This window comes from Manacus candei, unplaced genomic scaffold, assembly GCF_025592945.1.
Source record: "Manacus candei isolate 608988 ecotype Guabito, Panama unplaced genomic scaffold, ASM2559294v1 h1tg000003l, whole genome shotgun sequence".
Classification (NCBI taxonomy): domain Eukaryota; kingdom Metazoa; phylum Chordata; class Aves; order Passeriformes; family Pipridae; genus Manacus; species Manacus candei.
In genome coordinates this window covers 8,375,688-8,399,092 of record NW_026138051.1, presented here as the reverse complement: position 1 = coordinate 8,399,092, position 23,405 = coordinate 8,375,688, and the positions used below count along the sequence as shown (strand labels likewise).

At 40.3% G+C, this 23,405-nt stretch overlaps 1 protein-coding gene across 12 annotated transcripts in view; it reads left to right on the top strand.

The window, feature by feature from the left end:
- The window catches only part of GRIA3 (glutamate ionotropic receptor AMPA type subunit 3), a 415,135-nt gene that overhangs the window by 337,476 nt on the left and 54,254 nt on the right, over positions 1–23,405 (top strand). For 10 of the 12 annotated variants that reach the window (XR_007904686.1, XM_051788539.1, XM_051788568.1 and 7 more), the window contains 6 exons: positions 11,686–11,739; positions 13,195–13,356; positions 16,954–17,121; positions 20,451–20,555; positions 21,859–21,966; positions 23,108–23,314. Coding sequence is in view for 11 of the 12 variants with exons in the window: in XM_051788539.1 (XP_051644499.1) it covers positions 11,686–11,739; positions 13,195–13,356; positions 16,954–17,121; positions 20,451–20,555; positions 21,859–21,966; positions 23,108–23,314 (804 nt within the window). In the remaining variant the exon portion in view is untranslated. Of the gene's footprint in view, positions 1–11,685; positions 11,740–13,194; positions 13,357–16,953; positions 17,122–20,450; positions 20,556–21,858; positions 21,967–22,310; positions 22,605–23,107; positions 23,315–23,405 lie in introns of those variants that run through there. The other 2 variants (XM_051788615.1, XM_051788578.1) reach the window with 2 other exon arrangements.

Here is a 23,405-nt window from a genome sequence, read left to right as displayed (position 1 = left end):
CCCTGAGCAAGTGCTCTGAGGGTCCCACTCCTTGTTGAGGCTGTGTCCACACTGCCTGAGCTGTTCCTGCAGCTGGCACTAATTGTTACCCTTGTTGACAGTCTCGGGAGAAAAGTTGAGCCTGAGGGCCATTGGCGGAAGCCTCTCACTCCCTCTTTTGATGTGTTTTAGAGGCAGATGTACACACTGATGCTTCTCATGCCGTATCTGGACTGGGGGGGTGGGAGGATTTGGTGTTTCGTTAGCTGTGCAGGTATTTTTCAAAAGCAACATTGACAAAAAGTCTTTTAAAGACACGGAGTACTTGAGGGACAGGCAGAGCTGGCTAAAATTTGCTCAACATGAGATCTCCTGAGTTTTTTGTCCCACTCTGTTTGTCCATCTCTGCATTCCTAATAGCTCTGGGAATCTTTGTCACCTCTTCTAAGCCCCTGGCTGATTTAGAAATCCCTCACTCACTCATCTCTTCCAGGTTTTAAATATCAGTGTTGTATAAAAGTTGCTTTGTTTCAGTTCTGGCGTTTAATGTGGTTCTTTCTTCTCCATATAAAGGATAAACCCTTTCATCTTAGCAGACATTACCTTAATTTCTGCATCTGTCTCTCAAATAGTTTAATGCTTGAAACTCTGCTTCTAACCAAAGGCTTTCCTTAATTAGTTTCCAAGGCAACCAACCATCTTGGCGACAATTCAGATGAACCAACTGCAGGGAGAGGAAGGAAACACACTATCAAAATGAATAGTAATAGCACAATACCACTGTGAAAACAGGCGTTGTACATCACCAGAGACAGCGCGGTAGTTCTGGTGTCTCATCAGTTCATTTACAAGGGAAGAAGTCCCAAGTCAGTAAAAGAAAAGCTGCACAAGAGTGTATGTCTTTTTTTCACAGCTGACTAGGCTGGGATTAATGGCTTCAGTGTGATATGAATCACGTATCAGGGGTAGGAAAAGAACCACAGGGGTTTTTAGGGTCCTTCATGCACCAAGGTGTTCCCAAGTGCATTTTGTAGAGCCCTGTTACCCTGCAGTTCAAACAGCAAGATTTTCCAAGTGGGGGCCACTCCCCTGGGCTTTTTTAGCCCAGATGCTGGTGGTGCAGTATGCAAGACTCTGGCAATTCATAGCTACAATCTTGCAGAGAGAAGTCCCTAAACATGAGGTCCGGAGGTGTGATCCAGAGCTGTGGTGCATTTGCTCTGGGCTACAGATGGGTTTGGATCAGGTCATTCTACAGCAAAGTACCATCCCAGTCCCATCTGTCACCGCTTGTAATTACACATCCATGCAGGATTCCTCTCTTTTATCCCACCTTCTTACATGTGCAATTCCACTGGCCTCTGGGGATCAGATTAAAGCCACCAGGGGCAGCCAGGGCTAAATTTATGAAGAATCAGGCCCTATAAGTCATCAACTCAACTCAAATATAAACTTATCCCACAGTATCCAACAGGTAAGCTGGAAAACAGCATAACAATTTTAGGGGAAGTTAATGTTCCCAGGCTTAAGAAAAGCCCATGTTGCTAAATTAAATTTATTTGTGTCACATCATGGCTGCGCATGTGCAGGTATAATGGTGTATGTACTACTGGAAGCTTGTTCTTCCAAAACATGTAATGAATAAAATTATCAACTATATACATAGACCCTTAAAAATACCCCAAGTAATTCTGTACTGGGAGAATGCATGTAAAGAATCAGAAAAGAAAAATATTACTGTGACTTTATTAATTGATATGAATAAAACAACCTCCTCTGCTGCATAAACTAGATCTAGTAAAAATAAATTAACTCTTCGTAATCTTTTTCAGTTCATGGTTTATGCACCAAGTTATATGGGGAATATTGCAGAGTGCTGTTTATAGTGAAGCAGAATAAACCTTTCAGACTCCTTCAAAGCATTGAAAAACCCAAATAGAGTGCAATTCCAGTCACAGTAAAATGCCATTTATAATAAAAAATATAAGAAAAAGTAGCCTTGTTTTTCCTGGAGGAAGTTGCATGGACTTTTTTTTCTTAATTTTGTAGGGCATTTGAAAAGGAAAGGAAATGCTTAAAAGGAGAAAAAAAAAGAATGGCTACTATTCAGTATTTTTGGTCTGCTTGAAGGCAGTGCTCTGCAGTACAAAACCCCTTCCAAAAGATTCTCATGTGAGCATTGGGACTGAATTACTGCGACACTTCTGGGTTATATCCAAATAATAGTTTGAAGTGATCCTGACATGCAGTAATGGTTTATATAAGCAGAATTCTTTTTCCAAGGACTGTTGTTCAATTCCAGGGAATAGTATGGGATTTTACTCTGACATGCTGATGAAGTATGGAGAAAATGGGAAATTTGTGTATTTTTTAAATTATAACATGTGACTCAGTTTACCTAATTTCTTCCCCTCTGCCCCCCACGGATATACATCCTTTCATATTTTAAGCAGCCATGACTGAAGAAATTTTTTGTATCCCGTGGGATATGCAGAGAAGAAATGAGCATTGTTTATGTTTGTGATTGCAAGGCTGTACTCTTAGGAATGTTCAAAGTACGTTGTCAATACCAGTTTCGTGGTATTCAAAGTCAAAATCCCTGTGTCACATCTCCTGTGTCACAGGGATTGGGCACATGATGCAAAGGCCACTAAAGAACCGCTTGTTGATGATGTGGAGCCACTGTCAAACTGTATGACAGTGATGAAGCATTTGTGACTCCTGCAGAAGGTTTGGAAAACTAAGAATAAATGTGAAATTACTGTTATTAACAGTCTTTGTGGAAGTGACTTTAGGTGTTGTGAAACTTAGTGATGCACGCTAAGCTGGAAGTCGATTTTGATGGTGCTGATTTTGATATACCTGATGTGGACTTGCAGGTCGGCAGTGAGAGCATCCCCAGCTGCTGAGAAGCGAGGAGGTAGCATAAGGAAAGAGAGTGTATGTGAAGTTGGAAATGAGGATGTTATTGTGGTGGGACCATGTTACATGGGATTGGAGCTGGTTGAAATACAGATTGAAGGAAGTTTAACCATGAATGTTGCTAGGGAAAGCAACCTTTCTGTTATTTCTGTGAGGTCTAAAGCCTCCATATGAAATTTTAGGTGAAATTTAAATTTAGGAAGAACTTAGGATTTTACAGAGGCTTCAGAGAGTACCAGAACTTCTGTGAAATTACCTCAGATGTAACTTGGATCACTCTATTACGAATAATTTTCAAGGGAGTGTATTTCTCAAATAATATACTAGAACTGCATAGACAAAATATTATGTCCTTCTTAAAATTACACACCTATGCAAATCACTACTGCAGAGTAACATATGTAATTAATTGTTTGCTTCCCATAAATACAACTGCAAAAATTCCTCCAGAGCACAACTGGATTTTTAGGCGATTATGCTTACTCAAGAAGCTAAAGAATTCACTAACAAAGAATTTCTATGACACATCTCCTCCAGGAAGCTGCCTGGGAACAAGTATCTTCTCTTGAGAATATCTTGGCAAAATAAGGGGCAAAGGTCTCAGCAATTTTGAGTATCCTTTTCATATGCCACAAAGAATTTTTGTTGTGGTTGTAACAGCCACTTATATCTGATCTTGTTTTTAGTGAAATAGCTTCAAGTAATGAAGGGTAGCTTAAATTTTGATTGTTTTTGACATGAAGGTTTTTGTATTGAAGGACGTGACTTGTGAAGAGAGATGCAGTCCTGAGAGATATAGCACTGTTCTTGTCTGTCTAAACAAAGCAGAAATTTTGATAGAAAGAAAAGTTTATTTAAGGAGTTTAATTCAACTTAAAGAGTAAATAACTGTGATTATGAATGTCAGTTGACAGGAATCATAAAACTCTTCATGTCCATGTTCTCCAAGGTTTGATATTTTACAGTAGAATATGTTCTTTAACAATAGTTGGGCCAACAGATTAGTTAATCTGCCAATATTGCTAAGTCATATCAAGGAAAATGAATTTAGGAAAATTTGGTCAGGGCACAGAAAATTCACAGAAAATTTTGTCATCACAGGGAAAGAAATTAGGAGAAAGTATCATGCCCTCAGAACCTGTGTTACAATTTGTGATATTTTTCTGAAGTAATTTCTAATGTAACCTTTTATGCACAAATTAAATGCATATTCCACTACAGAATCTTCAATCAGCAAATGTCAGATTAGTTATGAGAAAAGAAGGTTTAGCCATATGGAGGGAGAATGAAGCACAATACAGCTTTCAGATGTTGCATTTAATTACCCTCCAAGGACTAACATGCACACCATCATCTGGAGATGGCTTTAAAGGCAGAATTTCACTCTTGATGTGACTGTCATCAAGGAGAGAGGCAAAGGAGAGAAGGGCACAAGAAGGGGGCCAGAGAGGGAAAAGCTTTAATGAAATGCTGCAGAGGCATCTCAGATCCCTGCTTCCACCATGCACATTTTTGTCTCCTCCTCCTAGGAGATTCTGGTTCTCTAGGAGAGTCTTTCCTGTAAGAGACACTCTGTAGAACAGCCAAGAGCTGTTTGAAGAATGTTTTATAAGCCCAAACAAATGATCTTGATACTGTTCTATAGAGAAAAGTGAGATTTGGGTTATGAGGTGTAGTCACAAATGTGTAAGGTGGTAATTGCATGGAAGTAAAATCCTTGGGTCCATATATTGCACAAAAATACAAGATACACCAGCTGGGACAGTGTATGGGTTTGTGACATTCCCTAAAGGGCATGAAGACTCTGAAAAGGTGATGAATTAATCTCAATTATCTCTGCAGTTATTTTTATCTGCAACAAATAATATGTGTGTGGAATCTTCATCTTAATATTTAATACATTCTTCATTTAATATTTAACTCAAATTTAATCTGGTACTCATTCTTCATATAAATGAAATCATTGTTTACTGCATATTTTACAGCATCACAATCCCTGGTGGCCACATTCCCGTCCCATTAATACTAAGTGAAGAAATAAATCGCCTTCCCTGGGTTTGCACTACAATTACAGTCATGAAGTTTTGATGCTTTGTATGAGGGAAGCTGCTTCTGCTGAATGTAGAAATGGTTTTGTCTCTGTGGAATTAAAGACAAGACAGGTATCACTTGTTTGGCAGTGACAGACCACCACTAGCTGGGACGTATCTTTTGCCACCACGAGATTGCTGTTCCTTTGGAACCTCGTATATTGGCGTTAGAGTTGTTGGTGTGATAGAAAGAGACAAAATCATGACCCCCAAAAAGGAGGTTTTTTTACAAATTTACTGAGGGAAGATTGAATTTCGTCTAGTGTTTATAATACTCAAAGGGAATTTGCACTTTCTTCAGGCGCCTGTGTGGAAATTGGAAAACCAGCAAGTGGGCTCTGCAAGCTTACAGTAAAATTGAGCTACTGAGGTTACAATGGATCTTATTTCTGCTGTGGCATCTGGTTAGATGAGGAAAATCCTGTTCACATTTTAGGAGAACTTTTATTTTCTTCTCTTCTCCTGTTTATCCTCCTCCTGTCTGGAAAATTTACATGAGAAGGGGTGACCTGTGCAAAGTAAACATGGCGAGGAATGATTATGTACTGCTGTCAAGTGCTGTTGCACCTTTGCTCCCATGGAAACGCTATAGAAGGTACCTGCATTGCTGTTAACAGTGCACTGACCCCAGAGAACTGCAGTGCCATAGATGCAGACCCCATGGGCAGCTCCCCCGCTGCAGGAAGGGCCTGCAGGAGTGGGAGGGAGGCAGGGGAGAGGATTCTGTTTTCCAGCTGAAGAGTTTCATCGGTTTCTCCTTCTCTTGAGTGGTAGAAGCAGAGCTGAGATGCAGCACTTTGCAGGTGCCACTCAAGAGAAGGTAAACACCTTGCTAACATACTGACAATATTTTGGGCCTTGGCTTCAGCTTTCATTGAACTAATTGGATGGTCACCCTGATATTCTGTTCCTCTCCTTTCTTAAGTATGTCCTGAGGACCAAATTAGCCAGTGCCACTGGTCCAATAGAGTGCTGCATCACAGGGCACCAAGTTTTCAATCACTCAATCCAATATCAGGTAGGAGCTGCTCAGATCTAAGATGGAAGTAACTCCATCTTCATAACAGAAATGCTATCAATTAGGGTAGAAGCTAGAAACCACCTGACCTGATACCCTGGTGAGAAGGCAGTGTGCTCCACAACAATTTAGGCTTGCCAGACAGTTGTTGCTGCGCTTGATATCCCTCTGTTCCCACGAAGTGCAATCAACACTGATAGCTGATCGTGATGATACTGTTAAATTCTTTTTTAGCCCTCAGTCCATTTGTCTGTTTTGCTTGTTTGCTGCGGGAAAGAAAGAAAGAATTGTGTGATCACTTCTGGCATTTTCTCCCTGCTTTGAAGGCAAAGGTGTCATAATTTTATTTCTATAGCAAGGTTTAAAGGCACATTACTGTTCAACTGGAGGTAGCTAAGGTCTCCTATCCTCAGAAATGTGAACATATACTTAAAAATCAGTAGATTGGGTTTTTTTCTTGAATGTGGGCTTTTTGCAACAATGGAATTCAAAATAATGCACAAATAACCTCAACAAAGACAACAAAATCCTTTTGTTATTCTGAGCTTATAGGAAATCTTATTTTTCTTATTACTGTCTTTTTAAAACCTAAGAAAGAAGAACTCTAGAGTTACACTGTCTTGTTCCCAGATAGGGTCGAAATGGAAAGACACATTACAGCAGGTCAGATCTCTACCTGTCATTCCATTAAAGTGGCATATTTCTGCCACTTGTCTGGTATGAAAAGCAAAGTAAAAAATCTCCAGACTTTCTTTGTGGCAATACTGCCTGTCAGCATCAGTATGTTATGGGAAGATCTAATAGACTCATAAAATATCATGGTCTCGAGCTATACTTGAGGTAGTCTGTACATTTGTGATCTAGTTTTTTTCTTTCTTTTCTCATTTGTAAATAAAGGATGATAAATAACTTTGATTAAACAGACTAAACTGACCAGATGACAGTGGATTCAAATGAAGTGAAGATGAGCTCCTAACAGGTATTCATTTGACATGGTAGTTTTCCTTTCACTGCTGCCAAAGTCATGATAGCTACTTCTCTCTGTAAAAGTGCAGGCGTATCCTCTTAGCTTGTATTTTTCAATGACTGTTTAAAATCAAAGCCCACAGAGGCAGGAGGGTGGATTTGAAAGTGACTGAACTGCTGGGCTTAGGGGGTTGTGATAGCAAGACAGAGGCCAGCTGGAGGCTGTTCAGTATTTGGAGTCCCCTAAGGGTGCTGGGGCTAATACTGTTTAACCTCTCTATAAGTGAACTGAAGGTTGTGGGATGGAGTGCAGCCTCAGCAAGTTGGCAGATTATCCCAAATTGGGAGTTTGGTACACCAGGTAGTTGTGCTGCAATACTTGGACAGGCTGATGAAGTGGACAGAGAGGAACCTCATGAAGTTCAGCCAAGGGAAATGCAAAGCCCTGAGCCTGGGGAGAATAACCCCATGCTCCGGTACAGAGGCTTCCTGGCTGGAAAGCAGCTCTGCAGAGAAGGATCTTGGGGTCCTGGCAGTCAAGCTGACCACAAGCCAGCACTGCAGTGTCACAGCGAAGAAGGCCAACAGCATCCCAGGCTGCACTGTATTAGCATGGTCAGCAGGTCAACAGAGGTGACCTTTCCCCTCTGCTCTGCAGTGGTGAGGCCACATCTGAAGTGCCGTGTACAGTTCTGGGCTCACCAGTAAAGGAAAGACACGGGCATCCAGGAATAAGTCCAGGGAAGGGGCCCTATGACCATTAAGGGACTGGAACATCTGACCTACAAAGAAAGGCTGTGAGAGCTGCCTGGCCTGGAGAGGAGAAAACTCAAAGCAATATTGTCTGCAAATACCTGATAGGAAGGAATGAAAAAGTTCGAGTCAGGCTCTTCTCAGAGAGTCTCTCTGAGTTTCAGGGTCTCATCAATGCCCAGTGACAAGACAAGAGACAAGGGCACAAACTGAAATGCAGGAAATTCTGTTTGAACATAAGAAAAGTCATTTTACTGTGAGGGCGGTCAGACACTGAAACAGGCTGCCCAGAGAGCTTGTGGAATCTGTCTTGGGGATATTCAAACCTGACTGGACATGATCTTGAGCAGCCTGCTCTTGCTGCCCCTGCTTTGAGCTAGTGGGTTGGAACAGACTATTCCTAGAGACCTCTGCCAGCCTCAGCCGTTCTGTGATTTCCTCCATCCATAAAAGAAATTTTATGAATCAGAGACAGACCATTGATATTTTTAAAAGACAAACTAGGACTGCTCAGTCCCACTTGCCAGACTTGCACTGTTCTTCCATTACTTGATTTCTTTTGAGTCCACAGGGTCTTGTCATTCGTTAGCTCATTCTTTCCTTGCCTGTGGTCTGCGATTATTGCTCACCTACACACCTTGTTCTTACCATCCTAGTTCCTCATCAGGTCCTTGGAGAAATATTCATTTCCTTGACTTTCCTTGCCTTGACTTTCATCTAGGAGTTCACCAGTCTCCTCATAATGTTTCCTTCATCCTTAACCCCAGTATTTAATTGTCATGGCCTAAAAACCCAGATCCATGTTCTAGACCAGGAACTGCCTGTGCTTGTAATTTGACTAGGAAATAAGTCAAAAGATAATGTAGCAATTGTGAAGTTAATATTAAAGTTATTTTGCTTCCTCTTCATTGTCCTTCCTCTTAGGTGTTGTGTAGTCTTTGAACTACATCGTGAGAGAATTGTCATTATTGCTTTAGAAATATTGCAACAGTTCATACCAATTTAATATTAGCCAAATAATATCTAAAGTGCTATCTTCCAGACTAAGAAAAATGTAAAAACTAAGGTAATTAAAATTTGTACTTTTTATTATAATGGTGACTGATGCAGTGGAAACTAAATTGTCTTTAGGCTTGCATTGAAAAAATAACTTCCCCAGGCAAATCAAAAAAGTAAAATTGGCGATGCTGTCTTAATTCCTCAATCTGGCATATAGGTCTGCACTTCAAGTAAACCTGGTGTTGGCCAGCAGATTTTACTTTTATTTTGAAACCAGATACATTTTAATTATGTTCCCTCTAGATATTCTCTTAATTAATTAGAAATATCCGAAGAGTTAATTAAAAATACAAACTTTATTTGATTCTATATCAAACCTGACATTATGATCTTTTTATCTACAAAGTAAGAATTATGTGGGATCAGAAATCTGAATTATTCATTATGGTTTCCAGCCGTTTTTTTTCTTCCTCCTTTGTTCAGTGTAAAATCTTATAAGCTTTTCTTTCAGTCAAGGTGAAAGCAATATTAAGTCTCGGAAGTCAAACTTACGAAAGACATGTAGCTCTGTGAAATCCTTGCCCTGTAATCCTGGCTTTCTATTCACCACCACTATTCAATATCCCACTTTCAGTATAAGCTTCACAATATATCAGCAGTTGATGAGATTTATTTGTTATACTCCTGTTTTCCTTCTTCATAAAGAAGCTTTATCCATCCCTTCACTCCCCTAGGAGTAACACATGTCTGTGATTGTTTCTGCTGGGCTCACTAATCCAGCAGCTCCCTTCAACATGCTGGGCAGTTGGTAGAGGGTGGAAGGTGAGGGAGGAGTAGAGCTGTACTTGTTAAGATTTAGGACTGCAATGTAGTGTGTAGTGAATTTTAAAAACATTGTTAAGATCCAGTTCAATGGTTATGAGCTAACAGGGTTGGTTGTGTGAGTAGATATGCTGGCAGGTCACTTCTAAAAGATGCTTTATGAATTAAAGCTTGACTGTAGTATGTTGAACCTCTCTACAGGACTAACCAGAATTATTTCTGGTCATTTTGAAGACAGGACAACAGATGAGACAGAAGTTGAGTCTGATCTATGCTAATGAGCATTTCCTATTTGCATTATTGCCTGTAGTGACTCCATGTGTGTTTTTCTTACAGCCTCTGACTTCATCTGTGGTGATATTTTTCTCTTAAATAAACACATTTCTGTGTAGAAACGTAAAAGCTTTCTTATTTGTTATTAAGGTTGAAACCACAAAGAGTATTGTTGTTCTTAAATAAGTTCTTTGTCTCTAACCTGCCTTTAAGGTGAAATTAAAACACAGAGAATTCAGTATGCAAATAGCATGCACACCAGATGATCTGAAGAAAGCCTGCACATTTCCACAGAAAACAAATGTGAGTGGAGGAAAGCAGATGCTTTCTACCAACGGAGTGTACATACAGTTCTCTAGAGGACCTGAACAGCAATTTATTTTCAGACTGCTGGAAGTATGCAAATTCCTACAGAATTAAATGTGAATTTAAAAGAAATGGCATCTATTAAAGACAATACTACCCAAAGAGGCAATTGGGAACTTAATAATTTAATCAAGAACTTGAACAGGCTCAGCTGTATATCTAAAGTCAGTGACTCAAATGTCATCTGTTTTTAGCAAAGACATGTTGAAAAGATGTCTTTTAAAGTATGGGCATTTGGAGCATTTTTCTATGACCATGGACAAGTATGTTTGTATGGTGTGTATAGATTTTCGGATGATTCTCCATCAAAAAGCATCATCTGTTCACTTGAGCTGCTCATAGGATGTAGTCAGTGATACATGTGTGTGTATCACCAGCATTATGTTGATTATTTTTAACCCAGCAGTTCTGGGTAAGATGAGTTATGTCCTGACACACGTGGAATCACCACAGTTATAAATTAAATTCTTACTGCTGGATGTTGTTGCACCTGATGGCTGTAGGACTGGATGGATGTTGCTGAGATTACCATCTGAAGGCGAGGGCCGGGTCCGAAGTGCAGTGGCATAAGTCTTGCACGAAGGGATTACTGGTGAGGCAGCAGCCAGCTGAATAGACGTGGAAGATATGTATGTTTTCCTTCTTTATGCAAAAGCACAGTGTTCCTAAAGTGGGGATGAGCACACAGGATGGCAGAGTTCAGGCTCGCCAGACACTCTGCCCTGTGACCCTCACAGAATCCACCTGCTCAGTTCATCCTACTGCCTTTTTGTCTCTTAGCAATTCCATTTAATGACTCTGTTTGTACAGAGAGATGCCCAAGTGGGGTCAGGGAGGGCAGGAGATGATGTGCAACGTAACATTTAGTAGAAATTTTGACAAAATGCTTAAGGTCAGATGTATCCATTTAGATGCACTGGAAGTGACAAGTTTTCAGGCCTTTTGAAAGCTGTGAAAAGGCAATGAAGGTCACTGCTTATAACTTTGGGAATTTGATTTTAATCATTCATGTATGACAAGGTTTGACCAGGGTTGTCATGGCAGGAAACTCCCTGTACAACCTGAAGCCCACCCAGCCCTGCTGTGCTGGTAGTTTAATAAAGACAGTGAGTGGCTGGGCTGTGTCCTCCACCTCTCATACACTCCACAAACAAGGAACAAAGTAAACAGGAGTTTAGTGAGTGGGTAGATATAGTATTACCTCATTTCAGAGCAGAAATGCTTGAACTGATAACTAAAATGAACCTGGCCAGGAGGGAAGACACCGTGATCACAACAGTGAGTTTGCTGGGTAAGGTCATCTCTGCAAGCAGAGTCTCCTCAGCCTTTGAGTTACTCTTTATTTTACTCTGCTTGTGTGTTTTAAAAACAGAAATTACTACATCATGTTCATGGATTGAGCATAAAAGATTACCCGAATGTTCATTCTCTGGCTGTTTTCCACTGGTTGAGAGTCACCTTACAGCTGAATAATGTGTAATTTTTTTCTTCACACAGGTTGTAGTCCTCGGCAAACACTCTAGAGGCTATCACTACATGTTAGCTAACCTGGTAAGCACTTTTCTTCATGACAAGTGTAGCTGCATTTTAGAGGGTAATATATTCTGTTCAAGTTGTGGCAACTTTAATAAGAAAGTGGAAATGCATGGATGAGTTCTTGGATTTTGAGAAATTACTTCAGTAAATACTAGAACTGGTATTTCATTTTTACTCAGTTATGGTCGTTCTTTTGTCTGAGAATCTCATATCCTCTACCAGTTTTAAAATAATAATTTAATTGTATGCTTTGCACTGATTTCTGTCCTCATAAATTAAATGCTTGTGACTGTAATCTTCTATGTAACATACTTTATATTTAAGCACTCCAGGAAAAATAATTTTAGCATATTTGTGTATAAGTGGTAAAAAGCTGCAAATTAGAACAATTCCATTAACTAAACCAGCCAGGCTGTTTAGTTTTTCTTTTGTATTTCAGACTGTAGGGCTGTGCCTTTGTATGTGCTGACCTACCAGGAAGAGGCAGTACATTTTTATTTGTATCAGAGCTTCTTCTGGATTGTAGGATTGACTTTCAGGGACTTCTTTGATGCCTTTGAAACACCATCTGCTTAAGTTCCTTATAAACATCTTGTATTGTAATTAATCCTGCAGGAAGACTCAGTTTTGAGTTCTGTGTCTACTGTGATTGGAAAAATGTTTTTCCAAAACTCACGCTTTCTAGTTAGCAATCCTACTTACTCAAAGATTTTCTGTATCCATGTTTTGGTGTGATTAAAGCAGAAAAGACAAATTTTAAATTACTCTTATTTAGTATAAGTACTGTCTGACTTTAAGATGTGTCATTTTGCATTATAAGAACCAGTCATGATCTCACTGATTAGCGTGTGCATAGAAATACAGAGGTTCTTATTCTGGGTTGCCTTTTAGCATGTGTAACCATTGACATTCAGATAAACATGACTGCAATCAAGTCATACTAATCAAAAAGACTCCAATTTACTGCCTCAGGTATAAATAACAACAGAGTGGGAGAGAATCATCCCGTTCTGTTTGCAAGTGAAATGCTAAGAGATGCTGTGATGGAGAACTGCCTGGCAAGAGGTGTGTGCTTTGCCTCCACAGAACAGTTGAGTGTCGAGTGGTTTTCTGCCCCCAGCCCTGAACCTTCGTTTGCACTTTGCTGTACAAATGGGATTTGAGGTCTTTGACCAGTTTCATCATGCTGAGGACAGCAGAGGAAATAGTACTTCAAGTTTCCCCACAGTTTTCTTTCTGACTGGTGAACATTACGTACCACGTTGCCACAATCCAACAAGGCAGTTTTGTACTGAAAGAACAAAAAGATGTTTTAAATTCTATTCTGTGTCTCCTTGGTCGAATATTGTCAGCTAACAAGAGGAACATTAATCCATTTCTTTTGTGCTGCACTTGTAGCAGGTAAAACTGAGCCAAAGAAAAGGGACTTTGGATGACAATGATTCTTGTTTTCTACATGTGTCCTCCCAGGGTTTCACAGACATTGTTCTGGAGAGAGTAATGCATGGAGGTGCCAACATTACTGGATTCCAGATTGTTAATAATGAAAACCCAATGGTTCAACAATTTCTACAGCGCTGGGTGAGGCTTGATGAAAGGGAATTCCCTGAAGCTAAAAACTCACCATTAAAGGTATTTATTTTAACCTGATTGTGATGGCAATGATATGCTTTTAATAATTATTTGTGACTTTTTAACCTCAGATATTTGCATGTGTATGATACAGATCCCTGGTTAGACTATACTGCAACATTCACTACCCTTGCAGAAGAAAGAAGCAGAGGCTGGTAGTCACACACAAGTGCCCACCATGGTGGGAATTCCTTAGAGGCAAAGGCTTGATCTTGCAAATCCTGGTGTTGTGCAGTGGATATAACAACTTTTGACTTGAGCTTCTTGAGTTAGTTTTGAGGTGGGGGTGGGGGCTAATTAAGTTAGGGTTTAGATGCAGACTGTGGATTACTAGTCCATTTAAATGGTAATAGAGAATTTCATGTGCAAAATGTAGTAGCTCTGAATTCACTGAGGAACCACTGCTCAGTAGTAGTCACTGCTGACAGTTGCCCTCCTAATCTAACCCTGTATTTTGCACCTCTGTCCTTTACTTGAATAGTCTGGCCATTATATCTGCAACCAATAAAATTTTTCAATTTTTTTTGAATGGAACTCCCAGGTTTACTAAAACTGTCATAGAGTGAGTGAAGTAAATGCCATTCTTATTAGGAGACTGGCAACCTGTTGCTATCTCCCCCAGATCTTTTTGTGCCTCTACTATAGCATCTCTGTAGTAGAGATGCTATTCACTGTCCAGTCAAGGAGTGCATCAAGGATACTCTGTGCAGGCATGGAAATTATAAAATCTTCTAGGACCACTGCATATTACTAATATTCCTATTACATTCCTTCTTTCTCTTCTTCTTTTTGAGAGGCTTGTTCTTTTTCAACAACATCAATAGGTGAATGGATATTGGTTTGCTGGTAGATGAGAAGACCTTAAATTCTGTCACTCCCAGAAGTCCACTCAGGGAAGCCAAACCTAAGAACCACAGCCATAATTAGACAGTTCATGTCTTTCCTGTTAATTTGGGTGGGACACATGCAAGTTGATGAACAGATTTGGATTTCAAAATTACTTTGATAAACTGGGATCATGTCTTAGTATTAGTAAGACAAAATTCAGGAAAGCATTAAAATACTAGATAGGAAGGAAAAATCTCTTCCAGTCCCATGCATGGGGGGTTACCAGGGTAGGTGGTAGTGCTGGGTTGGACTAAAGACACAACAGGAACCAGTTACGAGGTTCTGCTACTTCTGGCAGTGCCATTCAGAGATACACTTTTCCATCCCTGGGAGCATATGATTTCTGTAAGGGAGGAAAATTATCTTAATCCCACACCATCCCACAGCCTTGGTGGGCATTTCAGAGGAAGCAGAGAAAGGCAAACAGAGGCCCACAAAACCCAGATTAGTGTATTGTTGCCCGTGGATTAGGACCTAGTCCTGCTTTCTAAAGCTTCCTAGCAGTGATGCAGAAGTGAAGATAAGTATCATACTAATCTTAAAAGCTCTGAAATACATACAGTTAACCTGAGAAAATTTTATTCCACTTGAAAGCAATTTACCTTGAGGGAATAATTATTCTTCCTCCTTAACAAAGATTCTTAAGTATATGGTACAAACACAAAGATTACATTACCTTTGCATAAATGTATCGCTCATTATAGAAATGTGCACAGTATTTGTCAATCAGACAAAAAGCATACTTAAAAATTGATGTACAGTATTTTTGATTAGGAAATAAAATTGCCTAGAGATTAAAGCCCCGATGTTTAATTTATTCTGTATTTTATCAGCCTTTCCCTTCTTTCTCTCTTTTTTCTCTTTGCATGCTCATGCATTTATAAGTAGAATTCAAATAAAGTAGAAAATTAGATAGCTCTCTTGGCATGACTTGGAAGGGACTGCATTAAGGTTACTGACAATTGACGCAGTCTGCTGAAAAAATTATCAGTGTGTAAGTTTTATGTAGTGCTAGATTGGACAGCTATTACAAGATTTTTTTTTTAATACAAGAACAAATACCTTAAAAATACTGTCTGGTTCCGTATTGTTGCGTGGATTGTGACGTATAACCTTTGTTAACTTTCTAAAAGAGGAGAGAGTGATCGTTGCAAAGCACTACAGGGAGAGGTGCAGGTGGGCATGATCAGGGAATGCCTGTGCCTTTACAGGCAGAGGAGGAACCACCACACACACCCAGTGAGAGTTTATAAACTGCTGTTGTTTAAAGGTCAGTAAGAATGTCTGCTGTATAACGTTTTTCACAGCCCTACCTTTGCACTCTTTTTTATCAGACAGAATTCTCTTGATCTGCACATGCAGACGCCTCACTGTGTGCAGAATTCATAAGGGCTTCTGTCAAACTGAAGGATAACACACAGTTTTAAGAAATGCAGACCTTCAGTTGTGCTATCCTGCCCTACAGGATAGAATTAACTTCTTCTGAATATAATAAATCTTATCCACAAAGAGAGAATTGGAACAAGCAGTTGAAACTTGGATTTTGCCCTAACTCGTGCATGGGCAGCACGTCTTCTGGCACGAACTCCAGCATCAGGTTCCTTGGGAGGCAGGGTCTCTGTGGTACCACAGGCTGCCAAAAGAAGGGCAGGAGCACCAGTACATGCAGATCCCTCTTACATTCTTCTTTTTTCCTCTGCATCCTCTTACAAACGCTGTGGAAATATGAAGGGTCAGTTACAAGGGGGTTGAAATCTGGTCTTACACACTGAACACATTTGATTGCTCCCAGTAGGTGTGTGCTGACAGGGTCTCCTCTACACAGACCCTGAAGTTAGAGGTGTAATGCCAGTGAAAGCCAGAGATGTCACATGCAAAGTCCAGGAGGGACAAACTTTCAGACAAACACATAAATGTGGAAAAAATGTGAAAAAAACCCCACTTCCATAACATTTCCTAGGAGATACTAAATTTATAGCACCAGGGGGTGTCACCAGATATATGTGACAAGCAGTGGATGAAGTTGACAGCAACATGAACAAGTAAGTTAAGTTGTCTGGGAGTTTTGTTCAAGAGCTGCTGCTACACGCAGTTTCCCACCCTCTGCAGATTTGCCATGGAGGAAGGGAAGGCAGGTGGGAAATTACTGAAGAGATGTAATGCCTAAAGTGTATTTTGTGATTGCTTGCCTGTATAGCTGTTTTCTAAGAAAACTAATCTGATCTGTTTCTTGCCACAGATGCTACCTAATCAGAATTGTGATCCTAGCAGAAGTGATTTATGTTAACTTCAGTTCAAAGCTGTCTTGGCAGTCTTGTTAAAAACAAAAAAAAATTACTCCAAGCAAAAACCCACATATGAGCTTTTCTTTGGTAGCAGTATGGTCCAGCATGAAACTGCAGACTTTTGTACTAACCTCATTTAGATGAGGTTTCCAATTAAATTGAAATTTTGTGCAACTGTAACCTGGTTTTGTTATTTTGCTGCTATATATGCTATACAAAATGAGAATGTTTTTAATTTGTTAATTGAAATAAGTTGAATTTTTAAACTAACAAATCACCAGCTGAAAGACAGAGAGCAAGCAAATGGCTTGGCAAGCATGATTCTTGTAAGAGTGTTCTAACAAAGAGAAGGACTTCACCTGACACACGTGGGGCAATTCTAAGACTGCAGTTTGTCACCATCTTCTCTTTGCCCCGATTGCAGTACACATCTGCACTGACCCACGATGCAGTCCTGGTCATAGCAGAGGCTTTCCGTTACCTCCGAAGACAGCGTGTGGATGTCTCCAGGAGAGGCAGTGCTGGAGACTGCCTGGCTAACCCTGCAGTACCATGGAGCCAAGGAATTGATATAGAAAGAGCGCTGAAGATGGTAAGGGCGAGTGTGCTGGCTGATGAATGGGTGTGTCCCACAGCAGCAGCAATTCTGCTGGGACCGCGCTTGTGTCCTGCTCCGTGTACACAGAGCTCCTGCCCTCACACAAACAGCTGCAGCTCCTCAGGGGGAAAAAAGAAAGAAAGTGAAAACAAACTTAATTGCAAGCTCCGAAGGGCGGATAAAATGTATTCAATGGAGAGCAAGGCATAACAAACTAGCGCTCAAAGCTTCAGCCACAATCTCTTCCCTCTAGTACCAGTGCAGCAGCTGCCTGGTTGTTCACACCAGAGCACCCACAGTCCCTCAGATCCCCCGTCACACCCCAGCTTCCCCTGAGAGTGAGCATGAGCTTTTTGCAGTCAAACGTGTATTGGGGGTTTCTAAAGTCAGGATGGGCCTGCAAATCTAACTAAGAGAACTAGACTGGGTCTACAGCATGTGTATTGTAAATCCTGCAGGAATACGTATATTTATGAATTTAAACACAAGTGTGCAGTTTTGTTAATTTGACAGTAAAAAGTCAACTCAGATTGGTTTAAAGCAGTGGAAGAATTGTTGTTGGTCACAGCAGTACTGCTGGATTTCAGCACCAGCCTGAACCTTGACACAGTTTAGCCTCCAACCAGTTCTGATTCCTGGCATAACACTCAAACAGATTACCTGCTGCATGGCCAATTTTTTAACCCTGACACGAGTAATAATATAGGATCCTACCTCACTTACGTCTCTAATTTTGTTGATTTTTCACTCTTCTTATGCTGCTATTTGTGTTAAAGCTAGTGACAATGAAAAAAATTGAATAATGTTTTTGTGGATACAAGAAACAAAAACTCTGCTTTTGATCTGGCTCAAATAACTCTCAAATAAACCTGTTAGAATTGATTATATTAATGCAGACATAGAGCTGGAGTGAGTGAGATCAGAATTAAGCCCATGTTATGTGTAAACAAATCCTAGGTCAACCTTCATACACTTGGCTTAATTACTGCTTTTTCTCAGTTACCAAATTGTTAAGGATTCTATCAGGAGGTTATAATGAATTGTGGACAGTTGTAATCAGATTATATTGCTCTTAGGAGTGAGAGAGATGGTTCAGTCTCACATAAAAAGAGCCAGAGCTCTTTTTTATACCATTTTGTCACTTCCTAACTGCACATTCACTAATGTAGTATTGCATACTTTTGAAAAGAAATAACTAAATTCAACCTTCACAATAGTTAAAGAATTGGTACTGTCCATTTGAACTTAATTACAAGCAAAACATAAAACTCCTCTGAATGAGGTATGAAGTATTCATGTCAGTAGAGAAAACTAACACTTCTACAGGACACTCCCTTATTTAGGAGAATTTTTTTAAAAAAAAAATATTAAAAACTATTATAAAAAGCTAAACTCATGATTTGGCAAAAAATGCAGAAATTTTAACTTTTGGCCTGTTGTCTTATATTGTTTTAGCTATCCAAAGTCATGCAAGTGAGTTTTATATACACCTCCAACAATAGCTACCCAAGATCATCCCACACTGCCTTCCAGTCCCCATCCTGTTCCATCACCGTCTCTCCTTCTGTTCAGACAATGATCTTGAATCTTTGCTTCAGGGGAAAAAAAACCAACCCAACTCTGATTTAATAATGTTTCCTCTCTACTCTGTAGCATCAACTCAGATAAGAATATTTTTTTCTGAGATATCCTTGAAATATCCATCCCCTGCCAGCAGAAGGTTCAGTACCACACTATCGTCATCCTGCTGGCCAAAGAGAAATAGGCATTACTTGAATCTTCTTCCCTACAGCCTTGAAAACTGTGCATGTCTTTGCTTCTGAAGCTGGTTCTAAGACATGAGGTCAGTGGCAGTTTGCCTGAGCAGATCTGGACACTTATGAATAGTCACTGTGTTTGTGATTGCCTCCACATGCTGCTACCAGAAGAGTTTCAGTCCTGGTGAGCCTTCCTGCCTCGGTGCAGCCAGGTTTTGCAAAGTGCTGAGTTTTCACACCAAAGATAGAAACAAATTAAATTTGAAGTCCAGAGGTGTCCAGTGCACGAAGCTCATGTCTCAACGCACATCAGGATGAAGCTGGTCTAACAAGCTTTGCTGGGACACACAGTCACTGCTGTGCTAAGGTAGCCAGACAGCTTCCAGCAGGAGCCAAAAGCAGGCACAGCAACTCACATCTGGATGCAACTTATGTGTCAACTACCCTACAAATACATTTGCTCAGTCCACAGTTGATAAGACCTCTTAGGGTCAAATTTGGTTTTCAAAGTCCATTTCATCTCTCTAGCTTTCTGGAGGTGAATGACTCACATTTTCTTCCAGCCCCCTGTAATGATATAAACTATTTTAAGAAAGGTTCAAATCCATTTACTCATATGTCAGTACGAATTTGGCTCACTGGATAATTTGGGGTCTGTGGAATTTTGGTTATTTTATGTATCCTTGTCGACCATCTCTAAAGTGTGAACAGCAGATCAGTCACCAGCCCTGAACAGTTTGCCTTTGACTAGTCTAACATCACTTCTTCCTGGAACTTCCACAGTTTTTGCTAAATATTAAAGCTAATTTACCCCTCCTGAAGTTTGAGACTGTTACCTCTTCTGCCTGAGATGACAGCTTGTCAGTGTTGCTAAGTGATGTGAGTGAAAATACCTCATCCTTTAATACAGGGAAATAAGAAAGACTTTTTCTTTGAAATGAGGTACTTTATACTTCCCCTTTGGATGATTCATGTGAGTAGGCAACGCTAATGACTTACCGTCTGCACACCCATCCATCCCGACCGAGACCAAAACTCCATAAGCAGTAGAGGCAATTGTCTGTGCTCATTCAGAGAAGACATTCATTCCTTTCTCCTGCACTGGGACCGATCTTAAAATAAAGCACTTCCTGGAATGTGCTGTGTCAGTCTGGTCCACACTGCAGATCGCTCTGTACCATGTTGTGAGGGGTTTAATGGCACTGAATTGTTGCTCGTGCCTCGCTGGTGCTCCGTGCTGTACCAGTGAGCCCAGCATGACCAAGCGTGGCAGAATCAGTCTTTCTTACATTTAACATACCTGCAGGGCTAATTTCACTTAAATGCAGCTCACTCTGCGGCAGTGAGTCACCAGCTGAGTACTAACTAACAAATATGTACAGCTGGAACTGAGAGAATTTGGATTGGTTTTGTTTTGAAGAATATAACTGGCTGTTTCAAAAGCACTACCAGGCTCTTACATAGATAAAAATTTGGCTAGAGCTAGTGGGTTCCTGCAAAATAGAACAGAACGAAAAGATAAAGTGAATCTTTTATTAAAGTGTTTTTCCTGTTTTTTCCCTTAAGGTGCAAGTACAAGGAATGACAGGGAACATCCAGTTCGACACCTATGGGCGGAGAATGAATTACACCATTGATGTGTATGAAATGAAAGCTGGTGGGTCACGGAAGGTGAGTTTCAAGATATGCATCCAGATTTCACACCTTCACCAGAAACTAATGAAACAAAAATACCATAGAGGTAGTGTAATAACGGGGCCCTGAGAAATCCCCACCTTCTCTGTTGTCTTCCCTGTCCCAGGAACCTTCTCTATTCAGTTCCTGGACTAAACCACTCACCTTGCTTAATGTCTTCATTGGTTTCCGTGTCAACTTCAGGCACAACTTCTTCCTTTAAAACCCTTCTGAAGGTTTTCCACTGCCAAGCATAATACCTGTGTCATGCTCCTGTGCTTAGCTTTCTCTTCTAAATTTTTTCAGTCTTTCCTTCCCTAACCATATAGTGCTTTAGAGCCATAGTGAAGCTGGAACCAGTGAAACCAAATAAGTTTGATTTTAGTTAGAATTTCCTACTCATTCTCTTATCTCCTAAATAATAGATCCTAAGTGGGATAATCGCCTAGTTCTGTGTTATAAAAGATGTTTAAGGCAGATTTTCAAATATAATTAGGTAGATAGGGTCACAGAAGTACTGAGAGAGAAGTCTGCATAGCTGAGTCTCTTAAATCCCCCTGATTTCACCTGGAGATAGGTACCTAACCTGCTTGGTCACCACTGAGACTCCTTAAACACTTCTGCACATGTTTGATCACAAAAAGCCTGTGGACATGGCCCAGGCACTCATGTAGGTGTACAGTGCAGCCAACAGTGTTACTTCTGTGTTGTGCAGAAATATAAAAACTAGTGTGATAGCCTAGTGGTGTAGCCACAGCACCACGAAGGTCAGCTCTAGCCAGCTGATAAACAGTCACCTCACAAAGGGGTTTGTATCCTGTACTGAAGATAAAGCTGCTGTGCCTGCATTGCTGACAATGTCTGCATCTGCTCTCAGGCCAGCTCAGGAAGGTCTGCATGGGCTGTATTCACTGGCCAAACTGCAGCAGAATATGGATAAAAATTACAAAATCAGAGAACTTCATTCAGAATGCTGTGCAGTTTATTTTCTTGCCTGTAGTATATTCTTATGCTGTGGAAACATGGGAATTTATTCCACAGGCACCACGATGATGTTGATTGAGATAGGGGAATTTAATATGTATTTTCACTTTGATTTGGCTTGTGCTTATTTGTTCTTGGGATTGAGAACATTGTTTCTTTAAGGAAATTAACTTAAAGCTAATGTGGTCCCTTAATGACAGAAACAGAAATGTGAGAAATGTTACAAACCCATATGTTTTGACAGTTTCTTTTATAAGTTCAGGTACCAGAGTCCTTCTAAAGGTGTGTAATGAGATAACAATCTCCATTTTTATAGGCTGGTTATTGGAATGAATATGAAAGATTTGTGCCAGCATTAGATCAGCTCCCCTCTAATGACAGCTCATCTGTGGAGAACAGAACTATAGTAGTCACTACCATCTTGGTAAGTTTTATGTTCTTAGTGTGTTTGTGTTTAGGAAACAAGACACGTGGCTCCTGAGGTGTGTTAGACACCTCGCCAGGAGGCAGATGTTAAATACTGTGTGACTTCAAGTGACTGGAAAGTTCAGTATCTCCCAGAGATGTTCTGAGGGCTTGACCCTGCAAACTTATCAGTAAGTTTGCTCACTGGAGGAGCTCACTGAGCTCACCATTGTGTTTTGCTGCTTCTCAGACACTTGAACTCAATTAAATGCCTCATGTAAGTGAAGTTATTGTGCATGTATATAAATGACCACAGGATCTGGCCTTCCTGCTGTAGGGTCAAATCTTGCACCCCTCACTCAGGTACAGCTCCTGTAAACGCAACCCCTGTGGACTGAGTAAGGGTGGCACAATGAAGCCTGTAGAGAACTGGAACTGCTCTAGCACTGTGTGAAAAGCAGCCTATACCTGTGCAATTCCAAAGGAGCAAAGCTCTTCCCGTGTCTCACGAGCAGCAGCACCTCCCAACGCCTCTACAGACCTGCTCTGTACAGTATTCATTGTGACTTTTGTGCCTGTTACAGTTCTGCTAAGCATGAGCCAATTTTATGCTATTTCCTGAAGCATTGTATTTTATACTCCTATGGATTTAGCAAGATGTAACCAGCATTTCAGCTAGAATTTCCCAAGAAGGCTAAGGGAATTCAGTGACAAAAAATTCTGCTGAGGATTTTAGCCTAGATTCCCTTAGGCTACTTTGGAAATACCTCTATCAGAGCCCCATTCTAGATCACTGGGGCCTTAGGAAATGATGTTGGTGGTACAGGTGTTGGGTATGTCAGTCCTTAAAACCTGAATTATTACTGCAGTGATGCTATTTGACTGCCTAATCAGGCCTGCAAACAGAAGTGTAACTTTGTTTAAAAATCCTGCTGTCTTCAGTGGGTCTGTACTAGGAATGCAGTCAACAGTATGTGTGGCTGTAGGATCAGCCAAAGATTTTTAAACTGCAGAAGTCTGTCTTTCTAATTTCTGTACCAAAGCAGGAAATATTGTAAATACTAGCCAGTAATATAAAGGATAATAACAACTCTCATTTTGTGTGGTTTACAGCTGTATTTTACATTCATAGACTTTTGATCTTTACTTTTGTTTCAAAGGAATCACCATATGTAATGTATAAGAAAAACCATGAACAACTAGAAGGGAATGAGAGATATGAAGGATATTGTGTAGACTTAGCTTCTGAAATAGCAAAACATGTTGGAATAAAATACAAACTGTCAATTGTTGGAGATGGGAAATATGGAGCTAGGGACCCTGAGACTAAAATATGGAATGGCATGGTGGGTGAACTGGTCTATGGGGTAAGTTTCTCTTAACCTTCATTTTACTGTTCTTTATAAAAAGTTATGCTCAAAGTTAATAAACTGCAAAATAAAGATCATCTGTTTGAAT